The sequence below is a fragment of the Amblyomma mixtum genome, chromosome 9, assembly GCF_055824585.1.
Source record: "Amblyomma mixtum isolate Tamu chromosome 9, ASM5582458v1, whole genome shotgun sequence".
NCBI classification, from domain to species: Eukaryota; Metazoa; Arthropoda; class Arachnida; order Ixodida; family Ixodidae; genus Amblyomma; species Amblyomma mixtum.
The window spans coordinates 54,791,409-54,816,039 of record NC_143020.1 but is presented as its reverse complement, the minus strand read 5'-3'; the positions used below and the strand labels follow the sequence as shown (position 1 = coordinate 54,816,039).

Here is a 24,631-nt window from a genome sequence, read left to right as displayed (position 1 = left end):
CCTGCAAACGGCCGCTGACAGGCAGTCGTAGTAGTTCCCTGCGTGAATGCAAATGCGAGGAGATGCTTGGCAGCGACCACGCGTTTATATTTTTATATCGCTCTTTTCTTTCGGGGTCCAGCAGCTCCGGTTATCTAAGTACCTGCGTGCCGCTGTGAATGATTGGGGAAGGATGAGATAGAAAACGAAAGTAGTCAGGTTGTTACGCAACCACGGAGCTTCCTGTATGGCTGCTATGCAGCACACGCCTCGCTCGACAAATATAGAGCCGTCTCTTACACGCATCTCGGATTACACGAGTGCACTGGGGCGATCAATCTGTTCACAGCGTTGAATGGGCTGCCGTAGGTGTCAGCGACTCTGCCCGCTTGAGCGCGCACCCTTAACGCGGTTTCGTAATCAATATAAGGTTGCCAGTTCCAGGCAGACAACAATGAAATGGGTGCCTAGCTATAGGTTCTTATCTTTAAGTCATACAAACTTAAGTGTAGCAAATGCATTCAGTTACATACAGATGCAGTTTCTGATAACGAATGCAATATACACAGGTGTAATTAAAAAGATAAGCATGAGTTCACGCAGGGCGTATTATGAACAGCAGTTATGTTCATCAGCGCATTTTACATGCCCTGACGGAGATAGCGAAACCATGGCTGTAAGTGGTTTTCTTAAGCGACTCTTGCTACGGTTCCCCTTGCAGCAGCTATTTATTGCCAAAGGTGAGATTCACGAGCAATGAACTAGCAGCCCTCTTCTTAAGCCTTGCGCAGCAGGCAATGAGCTTTTACTATAGTGTTTCTTTTGAACTCTTCGACAGTTATCGATCATGAGCAATACAAGTCCACGTTCTACTCCAGTAAATCACTGCAAACTCCAGTAGTCATAGAATGTCTCACGGGGGTTCTAATCCTTCCGAATTGCTCTGGTTGAAATGTTCATTTTCGCGCCATGTCTTTCTATAGTGCCCCCCGACATTGAACAAAAGGGACTTTGACCTAAGAAACACGCATAGACGAATACCTGAATAGTGCCAGCTCTCTTTTCCTAAAAATTGCTTGAAAGTAGAATTATTGCCACCATATTGAACGCATCATTGCCGTGACCAAACGTTTAAATGTGTTTGTAAAAAGTATTTTGCAATGAGGGCAAAGAGCATGAAATAGCATATTTGGGTGAAATTAGCCTTCAAGTTTTATATTGCCAAGGAAAATAAGTCTGTCGACGGCCCGAATCTCCCCAGCTTTAGATTCTCATGATATGGACTGAAATTCGTATTTTGAGAGACGATAAGGAGCCGTGACTGTAAGGCTGGTTATGGGTTTAACGCATCAATAGATCCGTAATCAGAAATTTGAGAGCTTTATTGAAAGGCAAGAAAAGTCTTGCAGTTTTATGTGCTTCGTCTCGTAGATGTCGTTGCACAGATGTCGTTGCACAGATGTCGTTGCATAGATGTCGTTTTGTCGCTCAATATCGCCAGCATTGTTGATGTTCGCACCTCACCTAACCGTGTGCTCGTATTTCTTCCATGCTATTTCTCAAACCGTCTTATTTATTCACTATTAGAAATAACTGATTGATGATTAATAATTGATTAATTAATATTTCCTATATATGAATTTGTTTCTTTTTTTATTATTTTTATCATACAGGTTCCTACAGCCCCGTGTTGGTGATTAGTGTAGGAGGAATATGTAAAACGTGAAGGGCAGTACACATTCGGAGTAGTTTACAAAATAGATCTATAATTCAAACGGGAAACAAACAAAGCAAGACTTCAATGATGTCGACATAATGGACAGTATACAATGCACAAAATACAAACACAGCATACCAAATACAAAACACAAACAAGTCATTTTATTGGCCTTAACACGCGCAATTCTCTGTCAGGCCCAAGCACCGTACCTTGAAGCGGCGATTGTGGACGCTGAAGTCCTAACAGTTTTAGATGTGACATGTTTTAGAGTGCCAGATACGTTAGCCTAGTTCTCTCTCTTTAACGTAGTCCTCACCGTCGGCGGAGTCTCGTGCCTAGCTGCGTCACTTCTTCGCCCGCAATCACGTAACAATACCTTGCACGCAGTCTACGCCTAGCACAACCAGACGCAGCCAAACGCATTGAAACGCTTCCCGAGAAAGCATTAAAATTCCTGAAGCCCTGTCTCGCTGGATTCGATCGCCCCGAGCGATTCGTCCTTGCAGTGGTGGCTTCGACGTCGACGTTATGCCGCGAAAACAATTCGTCCTCGACGTCGAAACAAGAGACTTGACTTTCGAAACACAATCCAACGCAGTCGGCAAAATCACGAAACACGTGCATCGATTTCGATTTCCGCTAGGAAGTGCAGTTTAAAAGCGATTACGGACGCAGGTATGCACGCTTTTCCCTGGCCACAGAGAAGGCACGCACAGCCCGGGACGCAAGAAGCGAAAACGGAACACAGCCAATAAACGTAGTGGTCAAATGCAATTATACGCATTCCCGTCATTTAATACTCAACCATGAACCCACCATCACCATCAGAGAAACAATCGACAAACTCGCAATACATTGCGTCATGGTTCCTTCGATCATTTCGCGATCCGGCTCGGGCCGATATCTCGCCGCCCCATTGGGGTGGGGACCCATCATCTTTGCGCATTCGCTTTATTGTCTTCGTGACATCGTTTGGTAGACCGCGAGTCTGATGACCGCCAGTCGTGTGTTTGTTTATTCACTGCACACTCGTCCTGCGCCCGGAATCGTTATTGCGGGAGGGAAGGCCAGAAACATATCATACACTATTGAGGGCACAAACAAAAACATATAAATCGGTAAAAAATTATCTACATATCTTTCCCACGGTACTCTGGGACCAGAAGTCCCACCGTGTACCCCTCCCATGACGATCAGAGGCTGAACGGGGGGCCTCGATAAGTGGGCGAGACCACCACCTCGGGCGGTTGGCGGTTATATGCGACAGTTTATTTCTGCGCGTAACGTCCCAGTGCGGGTGAGTGTGGTTAACGGAAGTTCCGTGTTCCTAGCTACTCGTAACGGTTAACGAGTTACATCCGTGCAGTGACAGCATTGCGGGTAGTTAACACATTTACAGCGGTTTACTTGGGTCAGATAAGGTGGACTGAGCTCGCAGGAAAGCATTATGCGTGCGTTACGAGATACGTGACACACGGCGGGCTGCATGCGTGAACGCTTTAATAGTTGAATGTTTTCACTTTCATTCTTGCGTAATTTCCGGCTTGCAAAGGGTCACTTAAGGGGAGGGGTAATGTGACGCAAACCAATAGAACCCGGTCTTGTTTGGTATTGTAACAGCAACCCGCAACAGAACAGGAAAACGCGTATTTCTCCTGCGGCGCCCGCTGAAGACTGAACAAAAATGTATTTCACATGTCCCAATGCTTCCAGTATATCCCTTTCCCTTTTAATGCTAACTCGTCGAGCAATAATAAAGCATGTGAGGAAATATAGCGTAAAAGCATAGTCAGTCTTCGCCTAAGGTAATAAGAAGCCATTACCTCTGGCGAAACGTGTCCTACACATAAAAGTTTTAATCAGGTTACTGTTAATAAATAATCTGGACTAGCGGCAGTCCTGCTGGACAGACTCGATCTAACTTCGCACTGTCTCTGCTTTGCATCTCGCTGTGTGCTGCTGCTTTCTAGGGCAAGGCTCCGACGATCTGCAACAAGCATAAATTAGCGCGCATCTACCTACGGATCCTTATCGCGCACGTTTTGCGACTGCCATCGCTAAGCATCACGGACCACCGCAGCTACACAAGGAGACCACGCTTACTAGATACTGCAGTGGGCGTTGTCTTCACACTTAGCGGCCGCAGCGGTTAGAGTGGACTCGTCCTTGAATTCCACTGTATATCTGGTCAGTGTACTGAGATAACTGCCTTTAGATTATTCCGCTCTAAATGATGTTGTATCGGCGCAGTCATCAGCCAGCTTTCCTTTTTCATGGGCTTCTTGCGCTTTTCGTTCGGATATCACCGATATCATAAAGTATATCGTCGTTAGTTATAGGCATGCAGCTCTCGTCGCCTTGCAAGTCGGCTGTTCGATATTAAGCCCCTCAGTTAGTATGCAGCAAGTGACAGTTCCTTTTCAGATTTGCGGTTGGGCTGAAGAAGCCTTCAAGAGCGAGCGAAGGAATGTCAGGGAGGTTAAATATGGGCAGTGAGTAAGCCGCGCCCGGCTGACAGCAGCAGTTTCACCGGAGATGGGCTTGCTACCGACAAGTGCTGGCTTGCTAAGAGGAAAAATTGTTTCGGTTCTAATCTGCTTTCGATTGTTTAGAAAATGCGGTAAAATATGGAAAAATTCGAGGATTTGGTGAAGCAAACAAGTTATCGCTGAATGAGTTTCTGTATTAATAGTCTAGGAACCTGGCTTCATCTTCCTTTCTATCCTGTTTGAAAGTGAATATCCACCTCATAGCACATGAATGGCATTGGCGTGCTCGTCTAAGGCATTTTACTACAGCAGTAAACCAAGTTCCAGGAATAGGTTTTCCTGAGCTACAAAATAACTTCCTTTCCTTCTGCAGCAAGTCTGACACTTTTGATACTTTTCCCAATTGCTGTGTAAATTTTGTCCATTTGTTACCGGAACACGGGATGCCATAATAAGGAGAAGTAAAACTTCTTCGTTTGAGAACTTTCTTTTAAGTTGGTCTTTATGGAGAGGTAGTGTATTTAAGTGTATTCTAAGATTCAAAGCTGATAGTTAACAGCCCTTAGACAAAAACACAGCTTGGGAACTTCTTACTGTGTCTTCCAGGTGTCGGGGCTTGCTATAATTTCGTATGAAGCTTTTACCAACACACCACATGTAATTAAAGCTATATACTACTTAACTAACATTCATTGCTGCTGCTCTTTATGGTATCAATGTGCTATAAACAACATAATAAAAATGCTTAAAAATGGCAGGGAACACTAAACCTCTGCCGTAAGGATATGACGCAAGAGATTTAACAGGTTGAAGCTCATATATGTGCAATTATTCATTCCCTACTTTACATTCGCAGCTCCCTGGGAGTTCTCATACAACTTCTTGCGCAGAGGTGCTGCGGTTAGGCGATGCGCCGCTGCCCTGCAATAGCAGGTGCTGTCACCTGTGTGGCTTGTGCAACCCAGTTCACTCTTCCAGAGCAGCCTCTCGCGACCAAGCGTTAATTCAGCTGCCACGTGAAACAGTGGCAAGTTTGCTCACAATCCGGTTGGCAGGTTGTGATGACGTCATAAGGTCACGTGACATAGGAGGCGCCCCTAGGCTGCTTCTCCGGGGTTTTTTCGAGCACAATGCCGAAGCCGACATTGATGATGCCAGATTTTCTATAGAGCGCGAGACTTAACGCTGTCGCGTTTAAGCAAAAAACGAAAGACACATTTCCAGTAGTTACTAAGCAGCATGTGTAGATTTCCATTACACAAGTTATACGCGTTCATGAGTGTTTTCAACACTTATCATCCTACTGCACGTATAATTTCCCAAATGCAATGCCATCGTATCCAGCAAAGAGAAACTTGTTCGAATGAATCACCGGAATATGGTTTCTTTTCCAAACTTTATGCAACCATTCATTGGCTTAGGTTTTTGTTTTCACTTATCTGAGTAATTTATTGAGACTGAAATCAACATGATGTAAAAAAGCAATATGTTAAATGCAGTCAAAATTATTTCGTTGTTTTATTAAGAGTTAATTAAGAATGAGCCATTCATCCGTATCTTCTGTACCATTTTATTTCTAAATCATTGTTGCATTTCTTTCCTCATCTAGTGTGAATTCAGCATCACTGCAGCCTTTCTGTGCCAGTAACTAAATGTGATTCTTGTTAATCGCTACCTTTCCTTGAATGGTTTCCGAGCCTGAGTCGACATTATCGACTGCAACCCGTGTACAAGCGCCCCAGCCATTTTTATTCTACTTGCCTGTCCTTTATTAATTTTAATTTAAGACGCTGTATTTATTTGACAGGCCTAAACAGTTTGTGCACTGAAGCGGAGGCAGGGGCCATGTTACCACCAGCCGACCTCTCCGCCTTTTCCTCTCATTAAAGTTTCTCTCGCTACAATCAAAATACTTGCGTGGAACGGCAAAGAGTTTCATCCATAATGATTATGCTCATAAGGCATTGTGCATTACCATTCAAACTGACTGCATGTACTGCTGATGAAGAAGCGGGACTGTTCGCATGGAAGAAAATTAACAAATGAATAACGACGAGCTTCTCTCAGGTATCTATGAACCTGTGTTTTTAGTAAGCGCAAACAAAATCAATACCTAAAGCTTCCCGTCTTCCTCTCATCTTTTTTGTTTATGTGCATTTGAAACTGACACTATTGCAGTTACGACCGCAAACGTCCCATATATTACTGAGACTTCATAAATTACTCCTCCCATATATTACTCATCACAAAGCTGTCTTTTCTGAGCGCTGAAACGCGTTGAAATCGTGTTTTCTATGAAGGCTGTTTCCAACGTCCTTGTTTTGGAACAACCTCACAGTGCAGCCTGAGTGCAGTTGCGGTACTGCACTCAGGCTAGGCGTTTATCTACAAGTGACATTTCGCAGGCGAGCTGCGCAGGCTTAAAAGCTTGCTCGAAGCAAAGCAAAAGAAAAGTATCCGCAGGCGGGCTTTGCGAAATTTAGCCCGAGCCGTAAAAACGACACGTGCACGGTGGTTTACGTCTTTTGCGGAGAAACGCAGGGCATTCCCTGACGGCCGTGAAAACACTGTGAGCTTGGAGCAGCCAAGAATAGGAGCAAACATTCTGCCACTGGGGACATTGCTTACAAAAGGCGCGCCCATTGCTGGCTCCTGCTGTCGGTTCAACAAACAGACGAGCAGATGTTTAGACGGACGCATCGTGCCGAAGGATATGGTTGGACTGTACGAACACACGTGCGCAGGTTTATTTTCCTGCTCAAAGCTACCAGAGTGAAAGAGAGGCACGTGGAAATGAACAGGCTCGAAGAAAGCCATCACTGGACTTGTTGCCAAAGTTCTATGTTTTGTTTTGCCAGATGCCCCCGGGGCACCAGGAGAACTGCGAAAGCATGGTAGGCATGCATAACATGGAGGGATGAGGAGGGCTAGCAAGGCCAGCTGGTCAGAGTAAACCTCCTTCAAGATGACTTTCTGGGGCCCGCTCTAGGTCTTCAGTTCGATGACCAGGGCGGTGTTTGGCGTATAAGAAGCAGGCACTCTTGCACCGCGGCGTTCAGAATCTTTGAGACTGACGACGACGGAGTAAGCTCCTGGGAACGAGTGGCGTCTCTAGATCCTGACCATGAAGGACCTCAAGGGGAAGGTAGCTCTTGTGACAGGTGCTGCGACAGGTTTCGGAAAGGCGGTAGTCGATCTTCTCCTTGGGAAAGGATGCAAGGTGATGCGATTTGTTTTTATTGCAAAGTTAATTCTACCCAATTTTTAATGCCTGAACGTCGTACGCAGCAATATGCACTCTATTTTGAGACTCTAGGAAGTCGATTCTGCACCATACTTTGGACCTCTGCGGTGTGTGTCGCTTGCGTATTAGAAATGTTCAATGTTTTTGTACCCCGTCTGCATGTCATTCTTTCCTTCTTTGCTACCCAAATTGAGCCCTGTTTATCGCCCATAGCGACTTGAAGTCTATTTGCTCTCCCGTACTGGTACGTACAGTCTTTGTCGAAAGCACACAGCGCAAGGGGTCTGCTTCTGAGCCCTGCAGTGCGGATCCTGTTGGATACTCAGGGACGCTTATCTCCCGAAGGCGGGTGGAACTTCAGGCCTCGACCCTCCTAAGCTGAGGACTGTCAAATTTGCCGACGAGCCCCGGGCCACACGGCTTAGAAGCAGATTCATTGGGCTGTATGTTTTTCACAAACTGTACTTACATCTTAAGGAACTGTGCATAAAAAAGGGCGATCTAAACAGTTTTGCAATATGTTTTCGTTATCTAAACAAGCGTTTTCTGCTCGGCTGGCCATCGAGTCTAAAAAAATTATCTAAAGACTTGCACTGAGGTTCATACTTTTTTATTTGAATACGCGTTCTACCAGGCATGTATTTCAATACGTGCAGAGCAGAATGCGTCGCTGTCGCATTTTGAGAGCAAGATTCATGACAAACTTGAGGAATGATTGCCCACTTTCTGGAAAGCATGAAGACTTCAACAATATCGTTTCATTCGCGCTTGAAAATAATGTTTCTACACAAGTCTGGTAAGAAGATAGCGAAAATACGGTTGATCTACTATCGCAGCAGCGACCACTTCGTAAGATTTTTTTTAACAGGAGCGAACAACAGCAGGACCCTTTGTGGTCCTTTTAAGACGGCAGAGTCTAGAGTCGTAAATAATTATGTAAAATCCTCGCTTTCTTTATGTCGCCCCTTGGGTGCGGCTGTAGCGCAGCGCTCTGATATATTAAAGAGACGCTGAGAATTCTTTTGTAGTGCTTCTAAGCATGACAGAACAAGAACACAAAAAGCTGACGGCTGCAGTTTATTTTTTTTTTCGTTTTTAGGGTAGATGCCATTGTTTAGACAACTCTTTTTGCTCGCGCCTGAAGTGTATATACATTGTCACTGATTTCACCAAAGATTCGGCTTCGGCCTGTTAGCGGGAGTGGGAACGCAAGTTGCTTATGGCAGCTGCTGTTCATCCTGTAGACGGCTGCTTTAAAAATCAGCGCAAGCTGCGCAAGCGTAGATAGCTATCGCCAGCTTTTTTTGCCATAGGCCTCGGTTGCTGCTGAAAAAGAATTCAGCGCAAGATCTATATGTGTTTGCCTTAGTACGTGCTCCTGATTCTCGAACGTCAACAGTTTATGAACATGGAAATGTTGGTGGGAAAAGGACAGTTTTAGGTGGAATCACTTTAGACGGCTGCAGAGATCTCTTCGAAGACAAAACGTTCTGTCAACTGTAATTTTTCTTGTTTTTGTAACAAGCACATCAAATGTTCCCGGGGAAGCATGTGCGCGGCCAAAGTGGGGTCGAATGTCACTGCTAGCAAAAGGACTGCCTTAATTGACTCGCACAAAATCAAGGGCAGATGCGGGTTTCCTCGCCAGCGTCTTTAACTACAAAAGTATCCAGTGCCGGTACTGCTTGTGCACTGTTGAAAAGCCCGTCTCCCCGCCTGGTAATGGGCACGGTAGCCTAGAAAATTTTGTGCTGGTTTCTATAAAAAAGTGCATTTTCGCCATAACATGGGTAATTGGGTGAGATGGCAATCTGTTCTTTTCAAAACCTGCAGCAGGCACTGATCTTAAGTAAACAAAAAACACAGGACATCGTTGTGCTTCTGCAATAAGAGCCGCAGATTTAAAAAAACATCTGCATACACGCCAAACCCTATACGGGCATGCGCACTTTTCACTGCCGCACAATTCACGCTCGTATACTTCATCTCTGAATGAGCAGTAAGCTGTAATGTGCAATTTTCAACAGACCGCACAATGTGCCTCTGCTGCTCTGTCATTGTAACATTCTTTATTGGTATGTGGTCTGTTTATATGCCGCAACGGTTTTTTTGCAAGATGACCCTATTAGTGCCGTTCTGCAACATGCGAACAACGTTTATGCCTTCCGATATGTACTAATTGTTAAAAACCTGTGGAATAAACTCCTCCTATATAGGTTGCGCTTTTGGACATGGACGGCATCGTGGGCAAGCAGACGACCGCCGAGTTTCAGGCCAAGTACGGAAAAGAAAGCTGTATCTTCCTGAGGTGTGACGTCACGGATGACCAGGAGCTTGACGGTGAGATTCGTTTTCTTCAAAAACAAATTTAAAGAACCGACGCTAGTAGAATGTGTCTCTAATAGTGAGGAAAATGCGAAGACCTGCAGCAGCAATGCTAACAACAATGTTTTCACACTTTGCATACACTCTGAGTCGAAAACTTGTTTAGACCGATAGAAAACAACCCCTATTAAAGCTACTACTGCTGTCTGTAAACTGATGAATTACCAGGTTACAACAGCCCCCCTTCTTCTTACCTACTCTTATATCTCTGGTATTAAAGTACTGGAACTCTGTATCCTTCATACGGCTCATTCCATCTTCATTCATGAGACAGCAACTGACATGTTCAATCACGCTGTCTAGCGTAAGCCTCTTATAGGGCGGTATCACCTTCACCTCGGCGCTCAGAACACCGTACGCTTCTATGGCATGGCGGCAAGGCTGCGTTCGTAAGGAACAAAACAGCGCATAGTCATTTCGCTGATTTTGTGCTGAGAATCGACCCTAACTGAGTTTGCTTAGAAGCGCAGAAATATATTTTTAGCGCCCGTCATAAGGCCGATCCCGAGCCTGTAAGTTAGATTGCTGTACACAGGCTTATAAATTGGTAAATTGTTTTTTTGAGGAAAGGAAATGGCGCAGTATCTGTCTCACATATCTCGGCGGACACCTGAACCGCGCCCTAAGGGAAGGGAGGAAGCTAGGAGTGAAAGAGAGAAAGAGGTGCCATGGTGGAGGTCCCCGGAATATTTTCGACCACCTGGGGATCTTTAACGAGCACTGACATCGCACAGCACACGGGCGCCTCTTGCGTTCCGCCTCCATCGAAACGCGGCCGCCGCGGTCGGGTTCGAATCCGGGTACTCCGGCTCGGTAAACGGGCGCCTTACCACTGAGCCACCGCGGCGGGTGACACAGGCTTATAAGAAACTTATTTCTCACTACAGGAAACGCCCTGCGGCTTCCCCACAACTAAACAAGACAAGACGCTGAAGTTTACTGTGATGTCTCTTTATGAATAAACACCCACTACGCGATTAATGTTAGAGTTCAAGTTTAATTATTATTGTTCTTTATCATATCCATGGCAAGGAAATAAGAAATTTTATCTGAGCCAATTGCGAAGCTGCCTTTAATTGAACCAGACCACTCTGCCTTTTATAAAGCTGGACTGCAGGGAGGAATCCTAGAAAGCGCAGTCCAGTACTAAACCCATAATTCTGAACTCCTTTTCAGTTCTAACCTGCAGCACACCTAGTGCCGTCGAAGAAGATATTCAGACTATAGCAGACTTTAAGAAAGAGATTGGTTACTGTGACAAGAAATCACTCATATATTGCCGTGGGCAAAGTCTACATACGACAGGACTAGTAGACATTCCACTGATTGGCAAAATTAAGCAAGCACGGTTGAAGGCTACTTATCGCTTTCTAGTGGCAATGCATATTATTTAGCTCATGTTTAAATGCTATATTTTTGTTCACTCCCACTCGTAACATCGCGTTTATGGCCCGGTTATATTTACTTGTGATTTTACACCACCTCTTTACATTCCGTTTATTCCTCCCCTTTAGGAGCGTTTCAAACCGTTCCATGCTATTCCCTAGTATACCAGGAGCAACCCGATTTAAATCCATTGTTCATTGTTTTGCGTCAATAAACTCAGAGCTAACTAACCAACCCAGTATTTCATGCATCTTGTTTACGTAATCATTTGCACAGTTGAAGATTTCAGGTGTACCCGCGGTCCCGCTACAGCCTCTAAGCTTGCCTTCTTTACTGCTTCAAATATTCACTCTACGTATTCAGCAGGTATTGAAAGCCCGAAAAAAAGGGGCCACGCAAAGACGCACCAATTCAAATATCGAGCTGAAGGCTCCGAAAGTTCATCCTCCGGAAGGTTGTTTTTGAGCCCCAAACATCCTCACTTGTAGGATTTCTTTGCATACAGAAAAAGTTTTTCCTCATGTCACCTCCGCTACTTCTCCTTGAATCATACCACAAACTATCCTTCCTTTTTCAAGCAACATAAATGTGTCAGTTGCATCATTACATGGCCAATACAAATCTAATTTCTTTTGCTGTCGTCCTGCATTATTATATCTCGGTATCTTAACTTCATATTTTGTCAATGGTCACATCTTGAAAGGAGTCTCTGGATTCATTGAGGCTACTTGGAGTTTTCTATTATAGAGTGATATCTCGCTGTGCAATTGTGTTACACTTCATCGAAATGCTGCTGCCAAGGCCAGGTATGAAATTGGTACCTCATTGTCAGCACAACAACGATGTGGACACAGAACCGACCCAGCTGGTCCGCGCAGGTCCTCTTTGCGAAATCTACGGTTCGGAACTTTTCGCACCTGTCCCAGGCTTTTGGAGGTTTGATACAGAGATGTGCATTCTATATATAGCCAAAAAAGGCACAGATCAAAATGAGCAGCTGTTACGACTTTGTGCCTGTATAAATGCCCGCAGACAGTTGCGCAATTACAACGCCCCTCACATCTTTTATATGGTTTCATACAGATTGCTTCTGCAGAACCCGAGCACATTTCTGTGCTCTCGACATCGTCATCAACAATGCTGGCATAGCGGGAGAACCAAAGTGGAAGAAGATCTTCGCAATCAACACTGTGAGTGTTTTTGTGAACACCTTATTGTTGGCAAAAAAAAAGAAAACGCGAGAAATTATGAGCAAAGGAAAATAGAGAAGAGCGATATGAAAGACAGAGATATGGGCCTGAAGCTTCCCAATTGCCTACAGTGCATTAGACCAAGAAGAGATGAAAATGCGAACAGAGATAGAAGGGAGGAAAAAAGTTGGAGGCTTATCAAGGTTAAGCCCAGTGGATGCGAAGCAGCCTTCGTTTTGCATTCTTATTATTAACGTCCTTAGCGTTTGGAGGCATCTTGACCGCATACACGCCCGGCGCAAAGACGCTGGCGCGGTTGCGGGCGCAGAGACTGATGCGACGGCGGGCGCGCGCCGCTTCATCCCTGGCGTGACGTCACATATCACGTGATGCAGCGATGATGGCGCCGCCGCCGCGTCGCGCGCGACGGCGCGAACCGAAGCGTAGAGGCCTCCGCCGGGCGACGTCCGACGACGCGATATGAGGCCCCATCTGCAGCCGGTGTGACGTCATCACGTGACGTCGCATCATGTGATCTCACTTCAAGGTCAATGGTGGCCACCGCCGGGCGTCGCGTGAAGGCCCGAAACCTACGTTAATAAGCTTCGCATAATAAGGGCTAGTATGATTATGAAGGGAATATGACAGCTCATTCTCTTCTTTCCTTTTCAGTAATTTGAAATTTGAATGAAATTTGGAAACTTCCGCCTCGCCACACTGCGTTAGAAATTCGGGTGTGTTTTTTCTATACGAATAACAGCGCCGCATAAGTTTAAGAATGGCACCACTTTTTACTCGTCGAGATTGAGTTTCAGGGCACAAGAAAGTGTAGAGTTGTGGATATAAGTAAACTGAACATGCTATTTTCTTCTAAATACAGTCACGCTTTCCCTTCCCTTTAAACACTTTCCTCGAGAGAAAGTTCTCTAGCGTCCAAAACACACCTTCCCTATCGAAAATGAAGATACACCGCATCTTAAAAAGAAAGAATCCTATCATCTACAACAAACGTGTCCACAACAAACGTTTACGAACACAGTTCCCACTTCGAGTTATTGATCAATTCGCTCTCGCACTACCATAAGCTTGCCGCCCCGGTTAGCTCAGTTGGTAGAGCGACTGTTCCGAACCCCGGACCAGGACGAATTTTTTTCTTTAACTACGAAGTTTCTGAGAAAGCTGTATAGCTTTCCTTTGTAGCCGTATGGCTGCGCTCGGGTGGATGTCAATGAGTAATTACTCCCTTATAACAAACGCGTACCCACAATAGCTGGCAATTTATAATGCGCAACGCGTGAAAAATGTTAGAAGGCAACAGTGTGCCGTTTAGTTTTATCCGCACCTGTACATGTGAAGAAACCATAGCGCATGCATTTGCCATCACACAGCACTACCAGTAATATAACAGTGCCTCATGCGAATTCAGAAGGTGACCGTGTTTTCTTCCAAAATGCCGGCTTCTTTTGATTTCCACACATATCTTGCCCCTCTCAGCATTTTTTCCCTACATGCAGTCGTTGGGTATTCTCAGCTGTGGTGTAGTGTGCAGGGCTGAGGTTGCCATGAAACCTGTATGGGTAATGCGCGAACAATGGCGAATACACAGGACTGCAACAAAAGCCAGCTTTCCGAAACTGGTTAGGGTTGAGAGCATGTAACAAAAATAAGAGAGGCCAGGACAATGAGGCTGAAATGTCCGTGGGCATTGGCAACACAAAAATTCACGAAAGTTTACAACCACAACAAAGGGGAGTTATAGCAAACTTTTACAACAAAAAAAATAAACCTAATTTTGTACCTTTATTTACTAAGTCATAACTAGCTGTGAAGAAAAACACATACACATGAAGACGCATGGGGCATACCTTGATCTCTATTTTACTCAGCCAAACAAAATACGACGCAAGGAAAAATTACGCATTGAAATTTTCGAAGCGAGCTTCCTTTCTACTTTTTCTGTTCCTGTTCGTTAGAAATGTGCCGTCGGCAAATTATCACTAGCATCAGGTATAAGGAATGAGAACGATCAGATAATACATAGCATATACAAATTTGGGTGGCGGGTTGGAGGGACCACAACGTCCACCGCGCCGCTATCTCTCTCGAAGATTTCGATATTTAAAAGAACACATTCACCTCCCCTCAGTTTTTTACCGAATTAAGTTTGAAAAATGCAAGCTACATCGAACCGCACCCCTCACGGATCCGCCTTCCCAGACTTACCCATAAATCCGCTCTTATCGTACGAGTGCGCGGCAGAGCTATACGCCGTCAGAGGGAGTGCACTGACTCTCAATGCCTGCGAATTCTTTCCCAGGGTGCACATATGTTTCGATCCCGTACGGCGTAGCGTATCAGGAACGGACTTCCGGTATTGTGCTGTGGCGTGCACCACTAGCCGTACAGCGCGCGAAGAGAAGGCGGGGTCAGTGCGACGCAAAATCAAGCGACGCGGCTGCACCCGTTGGGAGTGTTTATCCCGACCGTGTTTATCGCCACGTGCCCTGAACCGACTGCTGTTTCTGTCGTGGGGGGAGGAGCGGGGAGGGAGTGCCGACGGCTTCGAGAAGAGCATCGCCGCACCCGACGCATCATCGCGCGCCTCAGACAGAGCCGTAACGCTCCGCGCCTCTCCCTCATTCGGTATCGCTGTGAGAAGCGTTCGGAGAAGCCCGCAGTGGGCCGGGAATAGCAAGCCGGATTGGGCTTGTGCGTCAGCCGCGTAGGGTGAAGTAGTAACGTTGCGTCTGCGCCTGGGATAATCGCTGGTGCCTAGTGTACACGAGCACATATGGAGGATTTCAACCTTCTGTTTATAGGCATGGCGGTTGCTATGGGAAGCGTAGACTCTGAAGCAGTAGCAGGTACGGTGAAGGTGTTAATTTTAGGAGTGGGCCGATTAGGTGTGCTGTGAGAAAGAACAACTATGACCCGGAAACAATTAAACTTCGGGCCAGGACGAATTTTTCTTCAACTACGAGGTTTCTGTGGGACCTGCATAGCTTTTGTCTGTCGATATATGGCTCCGCTTTCTGGATGTTAATGGATAATTACTCCCTCATTACATTTGTACTCCACCTTAGGGGACTTCCCTTAACATTGCACTAATAATTAAAAAAAAGACGTGAAGAAGAGAAGGAGTCGGAGGGGGAAGAATAAATGAAATAAAATATGAACAGGGTATGTGCTCTGCCTGCTTATGTTCAATTGATTAAGTCCTGACGGTTTTTGAACGAATCACTTCGTCTAAATTTCTCACTCCATTTCTGAACGACAGATAAAGTAAGTGGCATAGCCGTTGTGCGACAATTCTCTCTCATTTGTTTGTACTGTATGCCTGTAATTCTTTATCTAGAGCTTACGGTCATCGTCGGTGCGCCTGCAGGTAAATGACGATTAGGAAGTGACAAGTGAAGACCCGCTTATAATTAGGAAGATACTCGTTTCGTTTCGTTTTCGTTTTATTACTTTAAAGACCCCAGTCGGGGTATAACATAAGGGATTGGTTACATATCATGGGTGAGATTGCAGTTCTTGAATGTGAGGAGGAACACTCGTATTAGCTCGTAACACCCATATTAGCTCATCTTTTCCGCTTCATATGAAACTGTTCAAATGCATCAGTGCACCTCTTACAAACCACTCTAGCGGCCCTAACCTCACACTGTCTGACCACTGGTTGGTTCACCGAAAAAATTCGCGTGGCCCATTTGGACGGTGGAAATGTAATACGGGATGCAGGTCCTCTAAAGAATATGTTCAGTGTGGTAATGGAGTTGAAGTGAGCATGAACACTTTGTGTGTTGAAATTTTATGGCAAGTTGGGAGGAACGAGGTCGAAATGGTTTATAAGCTTTACAAGAATTTCAGACTGTCGGCAGGCTTCCCGATGGTTTACCTTGTGTGAAAGCGAAGGAGCCACATAGTTTTTTGCGAAAATACATAAAATATTAAGCGCCACAAATGATTCTAGCGGGGCTATCAAGCGGCCAGGATGATCTTGGCTTGTTTTAGTCAGCATAGCAAGCAATGTCTTTTATGCACAGGACAGGATTACTTATACCGTATGCCTGAAAGCTTGAAATATTATTACCGTTCAGTTAAAGTATCAAAGTAAAAGATTTGGCGCATGATCAATCCAACAGTTTTGCAATATCTGCTGATGTTCCCAGGTCCATTGAAAGTTATGCGTGTCAAAATGAAGCCATTGCGCATTCTGCCCCTCGCAGGAAGCTGTCTTCTGTGGTATACTGCTCGGCTTGAAGTACATGGGAAAAGACAACGGCCAGAAAGGTGGACACATCATCAACGTTGCCTCCAACGCAGGTAAGCGTGTATAGATGCCTTAAAACAGTGACTCTAATTGCAGCCGTGTTCGCAAGTACAAGAATGGAAGTTTTTGCCGTTGAGGGCCATATACGTAGCGATTAACTCTACTCTGCATCGAAAATTTGCTCAGCGTCATTATGTGCAGAACTGCAGCAAAAATTGAAAAAAAATATGGCAGGTGACCTGGGGACTTCACCTGGCGAGTCTGCAGGCACTCCGGTGAATGAAGTTGATGATTCGACAAGTATGCTACAAGTCAATCAGGAGCCTTCCCAAAAGCAAAATTCTGCACAAGTTCGGCATAGCTGCCAGCTTTAGCCGCACCAACCCCTACAATTTTTTTCCGAAATGCTTCCGTCCTGCAAATTTCATTGGGGTATTTGCAGGGAAATGGAAATACCTTCAATCTAGCTCTATTAGAGCGTTCGGCAATCAGGCGCTAATATGACAGAATTTGTTACGATTAATTCTCGTTCCAAAGCTTTGTACTCATTAACGAACCCAAGACATTCTACTTTCGAAGACTTTTTCTGAAACTATTTTTTTGTATTTTTTCTGCTTTCTCATTTCTTCTCTTTTTTTAAGAGCTATTTAATTTTGAGTCACTTATTTTCCACAACAAGTAAGGAGACGGCAGGCAGAATGCTCCGTCTGCCAACAATGAGGCCCAGATGCCGCCAATATTACAATTTTTTTGTTGTACTTTTTTCTATTTCTTTGTGATTTTCATTCTTCCTACATTGCTACCTCTTTCACGTGGTCGCTTTTCTGTTTTTTTTTATACTCGGCGTGCAAAGGCAAAGATTAAGCTTCTTTGCAGAAACTTCCACCACGACCGCAAGGTTGCTGACAACATAACAGACGAGGATGCCATTGGATAGTTCCGAGAATAGTGATTTCAAATTTCAAGGGCCTGCTGTGACCTTACACACTACACGGACAACCTTCTTGTTCCATTCCCGCTTGAACGGGCCTCTGGTTACGCTTCGTAAACATATTAACTACTTATACGTGCACCATACAAGGACGTCGAATGTAAATTCGTTCTGTAAGTTCACCGAACGTACACCCGCTCCACTGCTCGGCTTTTTGACGTTTCCTGCTACCTGAAGTGGCAGGCTGTAGCTCGAGGTATGCAGCACGAAAGGCGGGAGTGCCAGTTGCGAGGACACTCAAGGAATTTGCTTGTTCGCCACGCCCCATGTTGTTCTGGTTTCAGTTCGCAGCGGCATTCGTCAGTTCGCATACGCCTTCATGAGACCGATTTGCGCCCCTGGTTTTTCGACTTAATATGGACTCCACCTCACGAAACTTGATGTATCAGGTTCATGAGCAGCGCCACCTAACAGGACATTTATAAAACAGCAGTACTTTTCGATATTTAAAATTAGATTGTTGCAGTGCAATAACTACGAGTATCGAAAAGCGAAACACTGTGTATGCTTTACGAATACAGTTCAAAATATTCTAACCTAGTGATGACGGCAGTCCGCCCGTTAGGAAAAGAGCTAAGAGAGCTTCATAAAGAAATTGTTTATTGAGCAAACCTGCGCCCGCAAACAACTGAATGACTCAGTGGCGTCGGTAGCGACACGCACGGTCACCGGTCGTCGAATAGAAACTCCGCCGCTCTCGGCAGCGCTCAATTTAAAGCTAATTAATAAACTTGGAGCTAGAACGCCATAAGCAGCTACAAAAACAGAACTATGTAGAAGCAAACGAGTGGGGCTGCGATCACTCCAAATTAACATGGTTGCATCTCGCGTCGGAAACGAAGTAATATAGGCGCGTGCCGGCGGCTTTCGGCGTGAACAAACAAAAGAAAAAGTTTCGCGGCAATAATTACCTTTCAGGAAAACATCGGTCCGATGCTTTACAACGTAAACAGAGGTTTACTAATTTAAACACTCAAGAGAAAAATAAGCACTTAGAATGTAAACAGAAAGCGTCTATTATAGCTTTCGTAATAAAGCTTGAGGCGAACAACATGCGCAAACTCTGGACACAAACGGAGCCACTGAGATCCTGTGACTCTATCAGGGACGACCTCATAGTAAATTCTCCGATTTATTTATATACTTTTTTATTTTTTCGAGTACCTACATACCTCTATGTTTGGCGTTACAGTAGGGGGGACATGGTGCAAAAAAAGAAAAATCTTGACAGCACTAAAGTTGTCAACTGAATAAAACACGTATCAAATAAATTGTCCTAAATATGAATTACAATAAGGTGAGTGGTAAAATAGACGAATACATCATTGCACCAAAGTTCCAATATTTAGTAAGAAAAACACAATCAACAAACACAGGCATTCGATCATTGGACACACGGAAAAAAATCGACAAATAATCTTGTACGGGCCGACGTAGCGGCGCAAAAGCTTTTCACTTAGACCGCGGCTGCGAACGGCGGCGTATAATTTTACCCCCTTTTCCATTTCCCGAACCCCGACCCCTGTCCAGGTTTGCAGGTAATGGAAACCATCCCCGCGTACAATGCTTCGAAGACGGCTGTGGTGGCCATGACTAGGGCTTTTGGGGTGAGTACGTACAATGACGGGTTTGTTACGCATTGAACAAATTCAAGTTCATCAATCCGGTGTAAACGGGACTCAGCAAGTTCGATCGTTGTTTAATGCTTTCAGTTTCCGTAATTGTTGTCGTGTCGTTTTAAATTTCATTATTCTTTGTGCGAACAACCCATTTCTCTCCGCGAAAGTTAGGCTACAAATACGAGGTCTGTTAGAAAAGTATCCGACTTTATTTTTTTTTCCGAACACCTGATGGATATGAAACAAGCGCGCTTACAGCAGCCGACCTTGAACCCTCGTGCGCATGCACGAATTTTTTCCCGCCTGCCGATAGCGTCAGTCGCTGGGAAGCAGCGTTTGAGTGAAGCAGTGCGCAGTGCTCTCGTCGGTTTTTGTTGCAAGGAAAATGGCGGAGCGAGAGGAGCAGCGCTACTACCTCAAATTTTGCCATAAACTTGGCGATAGCCAAGTGGAAACCATTCGAAATGTTCAGACGGCTTTCGGTAGTGATGCTATGAGCAGCACACAGATTAAGCAGTGGTGCAACTGGTTTAAAGACGGCCGCACATCTGTGGAGAGAGAGCTACGCTCCGGTCGGCCATCAACATGCCTAAATTACCAGGTAATTGCCGAAGTGAACGCTGTGGTGATGCGGGACTGTTGTGTGACTATCCGAGAAATTGCGGAAGAAGTGGACATCAGCAATTTTTCTGCACATTCCATTATCACCGAAGATTTGGCCATGGAGAGAGTTGCGGCGAAATTCGTGCCGAAGCTGCTGACGGTGGAGAAAAAGGAGCTTCGTGTTGAAGTCTCACAGGAGATGCTGGATTCCACAAACAGTTACCCTGACTTCACCGATGCCGTAATCACTAGTGACGAGTCTTGGGTGTACAGGTACGACCCGGAAACCAAATCGCAGTCGTCACAGAGGACGCATTCCACGTCACCAAGACCAAAGATGGCCCGACAAGTGCGCAGCAATGTCAAAGTGATGCTGACTGCTTTTTTGACTCCCTCTGTGTGGCACACCACGAGTACGCACCCCACAGGACCAAAGAATGACTAAAGAGTATTACAGGTATGTCCTCCATCGCCTAGTTGGTGCTGTGCGGCGCAAGAGACCGGAATTGAGGTCTACAAGAAATTGGCGCGTCCCTCGCGGCATTGCTCCTGCACATTCCTCGCATTTGATTCAGACTTTTCTGGCGAAAAACCAGACTCCTGTAGTTCAACAGCATTCTTAATCTCCTGATATGTCCCCCTACTACTTCTGGCTGTTTCCTAAAATCAAGAGGCCATTGAAAGGAGCGCGATTTGAGAAAAGAAAGGACATTATGGCTGCAACGACAGCAGAGCTAAATTCCATTCCGAAAAGGGCCTTTTCGGAATACTTCCAACAATAGCAGCACCACTGGGAGATGTATATGGAGCCCCAAGGAGACTACTTTGAAGGTTATTAGGTTTCCAACGCTCCAGTTATGCCAGCCTTTTTTCTTCGGCCAAAGGTCGGATACTTTTCTAACAGACCTCGTATAGGAACAATTTTTAACTTCGTCAGTACAAAGCAATCAATTGGAATATTCCAGCGTCGTTTTCTATTTGAGTTTGTGGTCTCTAGCAGCTAGACGTCATCATCTATCTTATATCAGATGTAGTGTTTGCGGGCACCGCTTCTACATTTATCCAAAACTGAACACCCGAACATGTAATTCAATTTTTTTTTGCTATTTATACTCCACTTTATGTCGTTACCAAATGGGCGCGGATAACAACAAAACAGCATTGTGATATATGTATGCTAACATATCCCTGTGTATACCACGTGTAGAGCCTTTAAGAAGCGCCTCATTTATAGTTTATTTCAACGCTTCAGGAATACTCTGAAGGCCCTCTTCTCAACGCCAAGTAGAAGTGAATTCACAGGCGTTCCGTGCCTTAGACATTATAGTTGTAGAACTGCAACAAGATGTGCATAGAACCAACCAAGGCACTTATACATAGGAACTGTTTTGCTTGTTCAGAAATATATCAGATGCGGCAAACTGCAAAAGCAAAGTGAGAATATTTTGTGCTAAGGTACTCAACAGCATAAATTATATGAGAACAACGTCAGTCCGCGGCAAACAACCGCAGGTGACTGAAATTAACCTGCAGACCTCCACTACGTCGCCTCTTTAAGGCATGTTGCACCTTAGATGATCAACCCCTTTCCACCCTGTCATCGTAATTACTATTAAAACCAGCATCACTTAATAAGTTTACTTGATGTTCTATGTGAAAACTGCGAAGAACGTGATGCTTTATTTAAACAAACCTAACCGTCACATGCAGAATTTTTCCGAGCGAAACAGGGAAAGGGAATGAAAATAACTTGGTTTCCCACCAGAACCTAAAAATGCCTGCCTAGAAACTTTGTATAGCCGCTCGCTTTTCCGAAAAGTGGTTAAAATAAGCTAAGCGACAAAGTAGCTGAATCGGCTGGCGCGCTACAAGTTGCAACGGGGTCAAGATGAATCCAAACCTCCACTAATGCTTCGGCGGTGTCTTTTTTAAGAGCGTCGCCACGGAAACGTACTATAAATACAAGCCCTGCATGAGCGCGCTCGCTCCGGTCTTCACGGTGGGCGGCGCATGGGCGGCTTTGCTTCTCATTAACCTGCTTGGCGCCCTTCTTCTTTCCCATATTTCATCCGCTTTTATTCTTGGTATTTTATTTCGTTTCCCCTCCGCTATTCCTTCCCCGCGGACCCCCCGGACGTGGCGAAGGCCTTTCGATTGAGATCTAAGCTGACGCTCGCGCTAGGCTGGGATGCGGCATCAGCGTGTGCCGCTTTTTGACTCACTGTGCTCGCACAGACAGGCAAGGCGCCAGATATGCATATATACTCGGGCCGTGAGTTGCGCCTCAGAGCCTGCAGCCGATGACAACCGTATTTGATCCTGACTGAACGAGTAAGAAAGGATAGTCGGCAGGCTAGCTTGAGTAAGGGAGAATGTAGCCCGTCTGAAGGAAGGATTATGCGAAAGACCAAGTGGACCAGGCCCACAACCGGCCCCGGAAATATTTGCATATGCATAAAATGGGCACGTCGATCTGCGCATTGCAGTGAATTTTTGCAGGCTTATGTCAAGGTGCATAAAAACGTTCATATATATTGCAGCCCGGAGGTCGATCGACAACCGGCTATGTAAGAAGAAACCCACTTAGCAAACGGATGGAGTGAAACCCTTGGGCTCTTTGCAGTACGGCATAACATACCCTGAAATGCACTCGCTCTGAGTAATACCCTGATCCTCGAAGCCGATTGTGAGACCGCGAGGACGTTCAACACAGCGGGCGCTACAGTCCATTTCTGATTACGGCACACAACACCAATACTGGAATCGGTTGCCCAGACAAGTAACAAGTGAAGGCGGGCTAGTTGGTGGTTGCCAATGGAGTGCATATTGCAACCGTGCAAAACGACGCAGGACGAAGAGAGGAAAGCACAGGACAAGACGCGTCTTGTCCTGTGCTTTCCTCTCTTCGTCCATCGTCGTTTTGCGCGGTTGCAATATGCATTCCATTGCCCAGACAAGCCTTGTGATGTAGCTATAATCATAAACAACGAAAGAAAAAAAAGATATGACATGTAGCGACCTGCAGTGATGTTAGTCTTCAAAACAAAGCAATCGAAGTGAGAGCCAAGCACTGCTTAGAACTCTAGCGCTCACCTGTTGGTTCATAAGAATGTTCATTTGGGTAGGCGAGCGAGCACCCTGGAGCGTGTCTTACGAGCACATGTGTTTCGGGGGTTTGGAATCTGTGCTCTGTAGGTACGCGCTCTCAGAGGCTAGGCGCAGTTGCCCAGTTGCCAGGCTGCGTTGTCCTCTGTGTTTATTTTTTTTTTCGCCCGGGAGGAATAAGTCCGGGAGCTTTTCTTTCGACACGCTGCTGTCTTCTACGCCATGGTCATGGAAGACGGCAAAGGACGGCCTCCATGCACCTGTTCCTTTAAACAAACTGCTGCCCGAATAGATGGCTCAGAATTCGGCATGCAAGATTCATTCCCACGTTAAAATTATAACCCCATTGGCGATAAAGCACATCGGTTTGGGGAAATTAGAAATACTGGAATGAAAGTAAAGTTACTCACAGTTCTAACAACCTGTTATTGAGATTGAAATACGGCGGTATTAATTTGTACAAGTAGAAGAGAACAAATAATGCGGTGAGAATAAAACAACTGAAAGCTATAATGGTGCTCTGTTTTTGTTTCATGTGACGCAGACTGACCTTTACTTCAACCGCCACGGCGTCAGAGTGAACTGCATCTGCCCCGAGCCAATGAACACGCCCATGTGGTGGGGCATATCTGCATTCTGCAAGACGAGGGAGGAGTGCACGCCCATGGCCTTGGACTTCGACAAGCGCGTCATGCCGTCTGTATCATGTCATTTTCAACTTTTTGCTACGTCATTTCCTTCGAAACGGAAAGGATACCGCAAAGAAACCATTGTAGTCAAGTGTTGTCGGTTATACTCCCTGTCTTAAGCGTTCTGGGCCTGCAAAGCGGAGAAAGATTTCTTGTTATTAATTTCTGATGGCCTTTGGACTAAGCGTTTGACTTCCGAAAGGGTAGTCGCGCATTAAGTGCAGGCTGTGAATTTAAGTTATTCTCTTCATTCCTTGGTATTCAATACCGTAAGCTTAGCCATGCTGGCATCACAGAGCACAATATGCATAGACCAAGGCTGAATACCTTGCCATTGTTTTTGACTTAGTACTCTGCCTGAAGGAAAAAAAATAACCCTGTGAACACTGCAGGATATACATTCCGTGTTTCTGAAACTGCATATATCTGGACACTTACTCCGTGCAGAGAATAGTCTCTCAAGTGTCACCCGTCCAGAAAAGTGCGTAAAGCTGTTTTTTTAGCTCGTGAATAAAAAAAGAATCCGAGGCGCGCAAAAATTTTGTTAATTTACCTCAAGAGAAGCAAACAAACAAGAAATACGGCTATTAAAGGTCACTGTATGCTGTTGTCTCTACCATCTTGTTTAATATCAGCTAAAAACTTAGAACGGCCTCTAAAAACCGAAATTCAATTCAGAGCATATGCGAGGTTATCCTTCAGTTGTTTTTCTACTCTTTCTTTCAGTGTCGAGCATGTCGCCAAAGGGATAGTGAAGATTCTGGAAGACGACAGAAATGGCGCCGCCCTGACGGCCTACCACAACGAGGAACAGAAGTACTACGAGTTTCCGAACTGATTTAGCGTGCGGCAGCGATTAGCGTAGTCTCAATCGATCGATATTTATGCTGTGGTAACGGCACAACAGTTTATTGAACAGTAACATGCGACATGATTTGACAGCTGAATAAAATTGAGG

General features: G+C 45.3%; 1 protein-coding gene across 1 annotated transcript; it reads left to right on the top strand.

Annotated features, from left to right (window-relative positions):
* Window positions 1-7,098: 7,098 nt before the first annotated feature.
* On the top strand, window positions 7,099-24,631 carry LOC149329084 (15-hydroxyprostaglandin dehydrogenase [NAD(+)]-like). Its single transcript, XM_089562110.1, has 7 exons — window positions 7,099-7,408; window positions 9,649-9,772; window positions 12,287-12,393; window positions 16,623-16,719; window positions 19,188-19,264; window positions 23,529-23,680; window positions 24,400-24,631. Exons 1-7 carry the CDS (start codon window positions 7,313-7,315, stop codon window positions 24,509-24,511), a joined length of 765 nt encoding a protein of 254 aa, XP_089418236.1. The 5' UTR covers window positions 7,099-7,312; the 3' UTR covers window positions 24,512-24,631.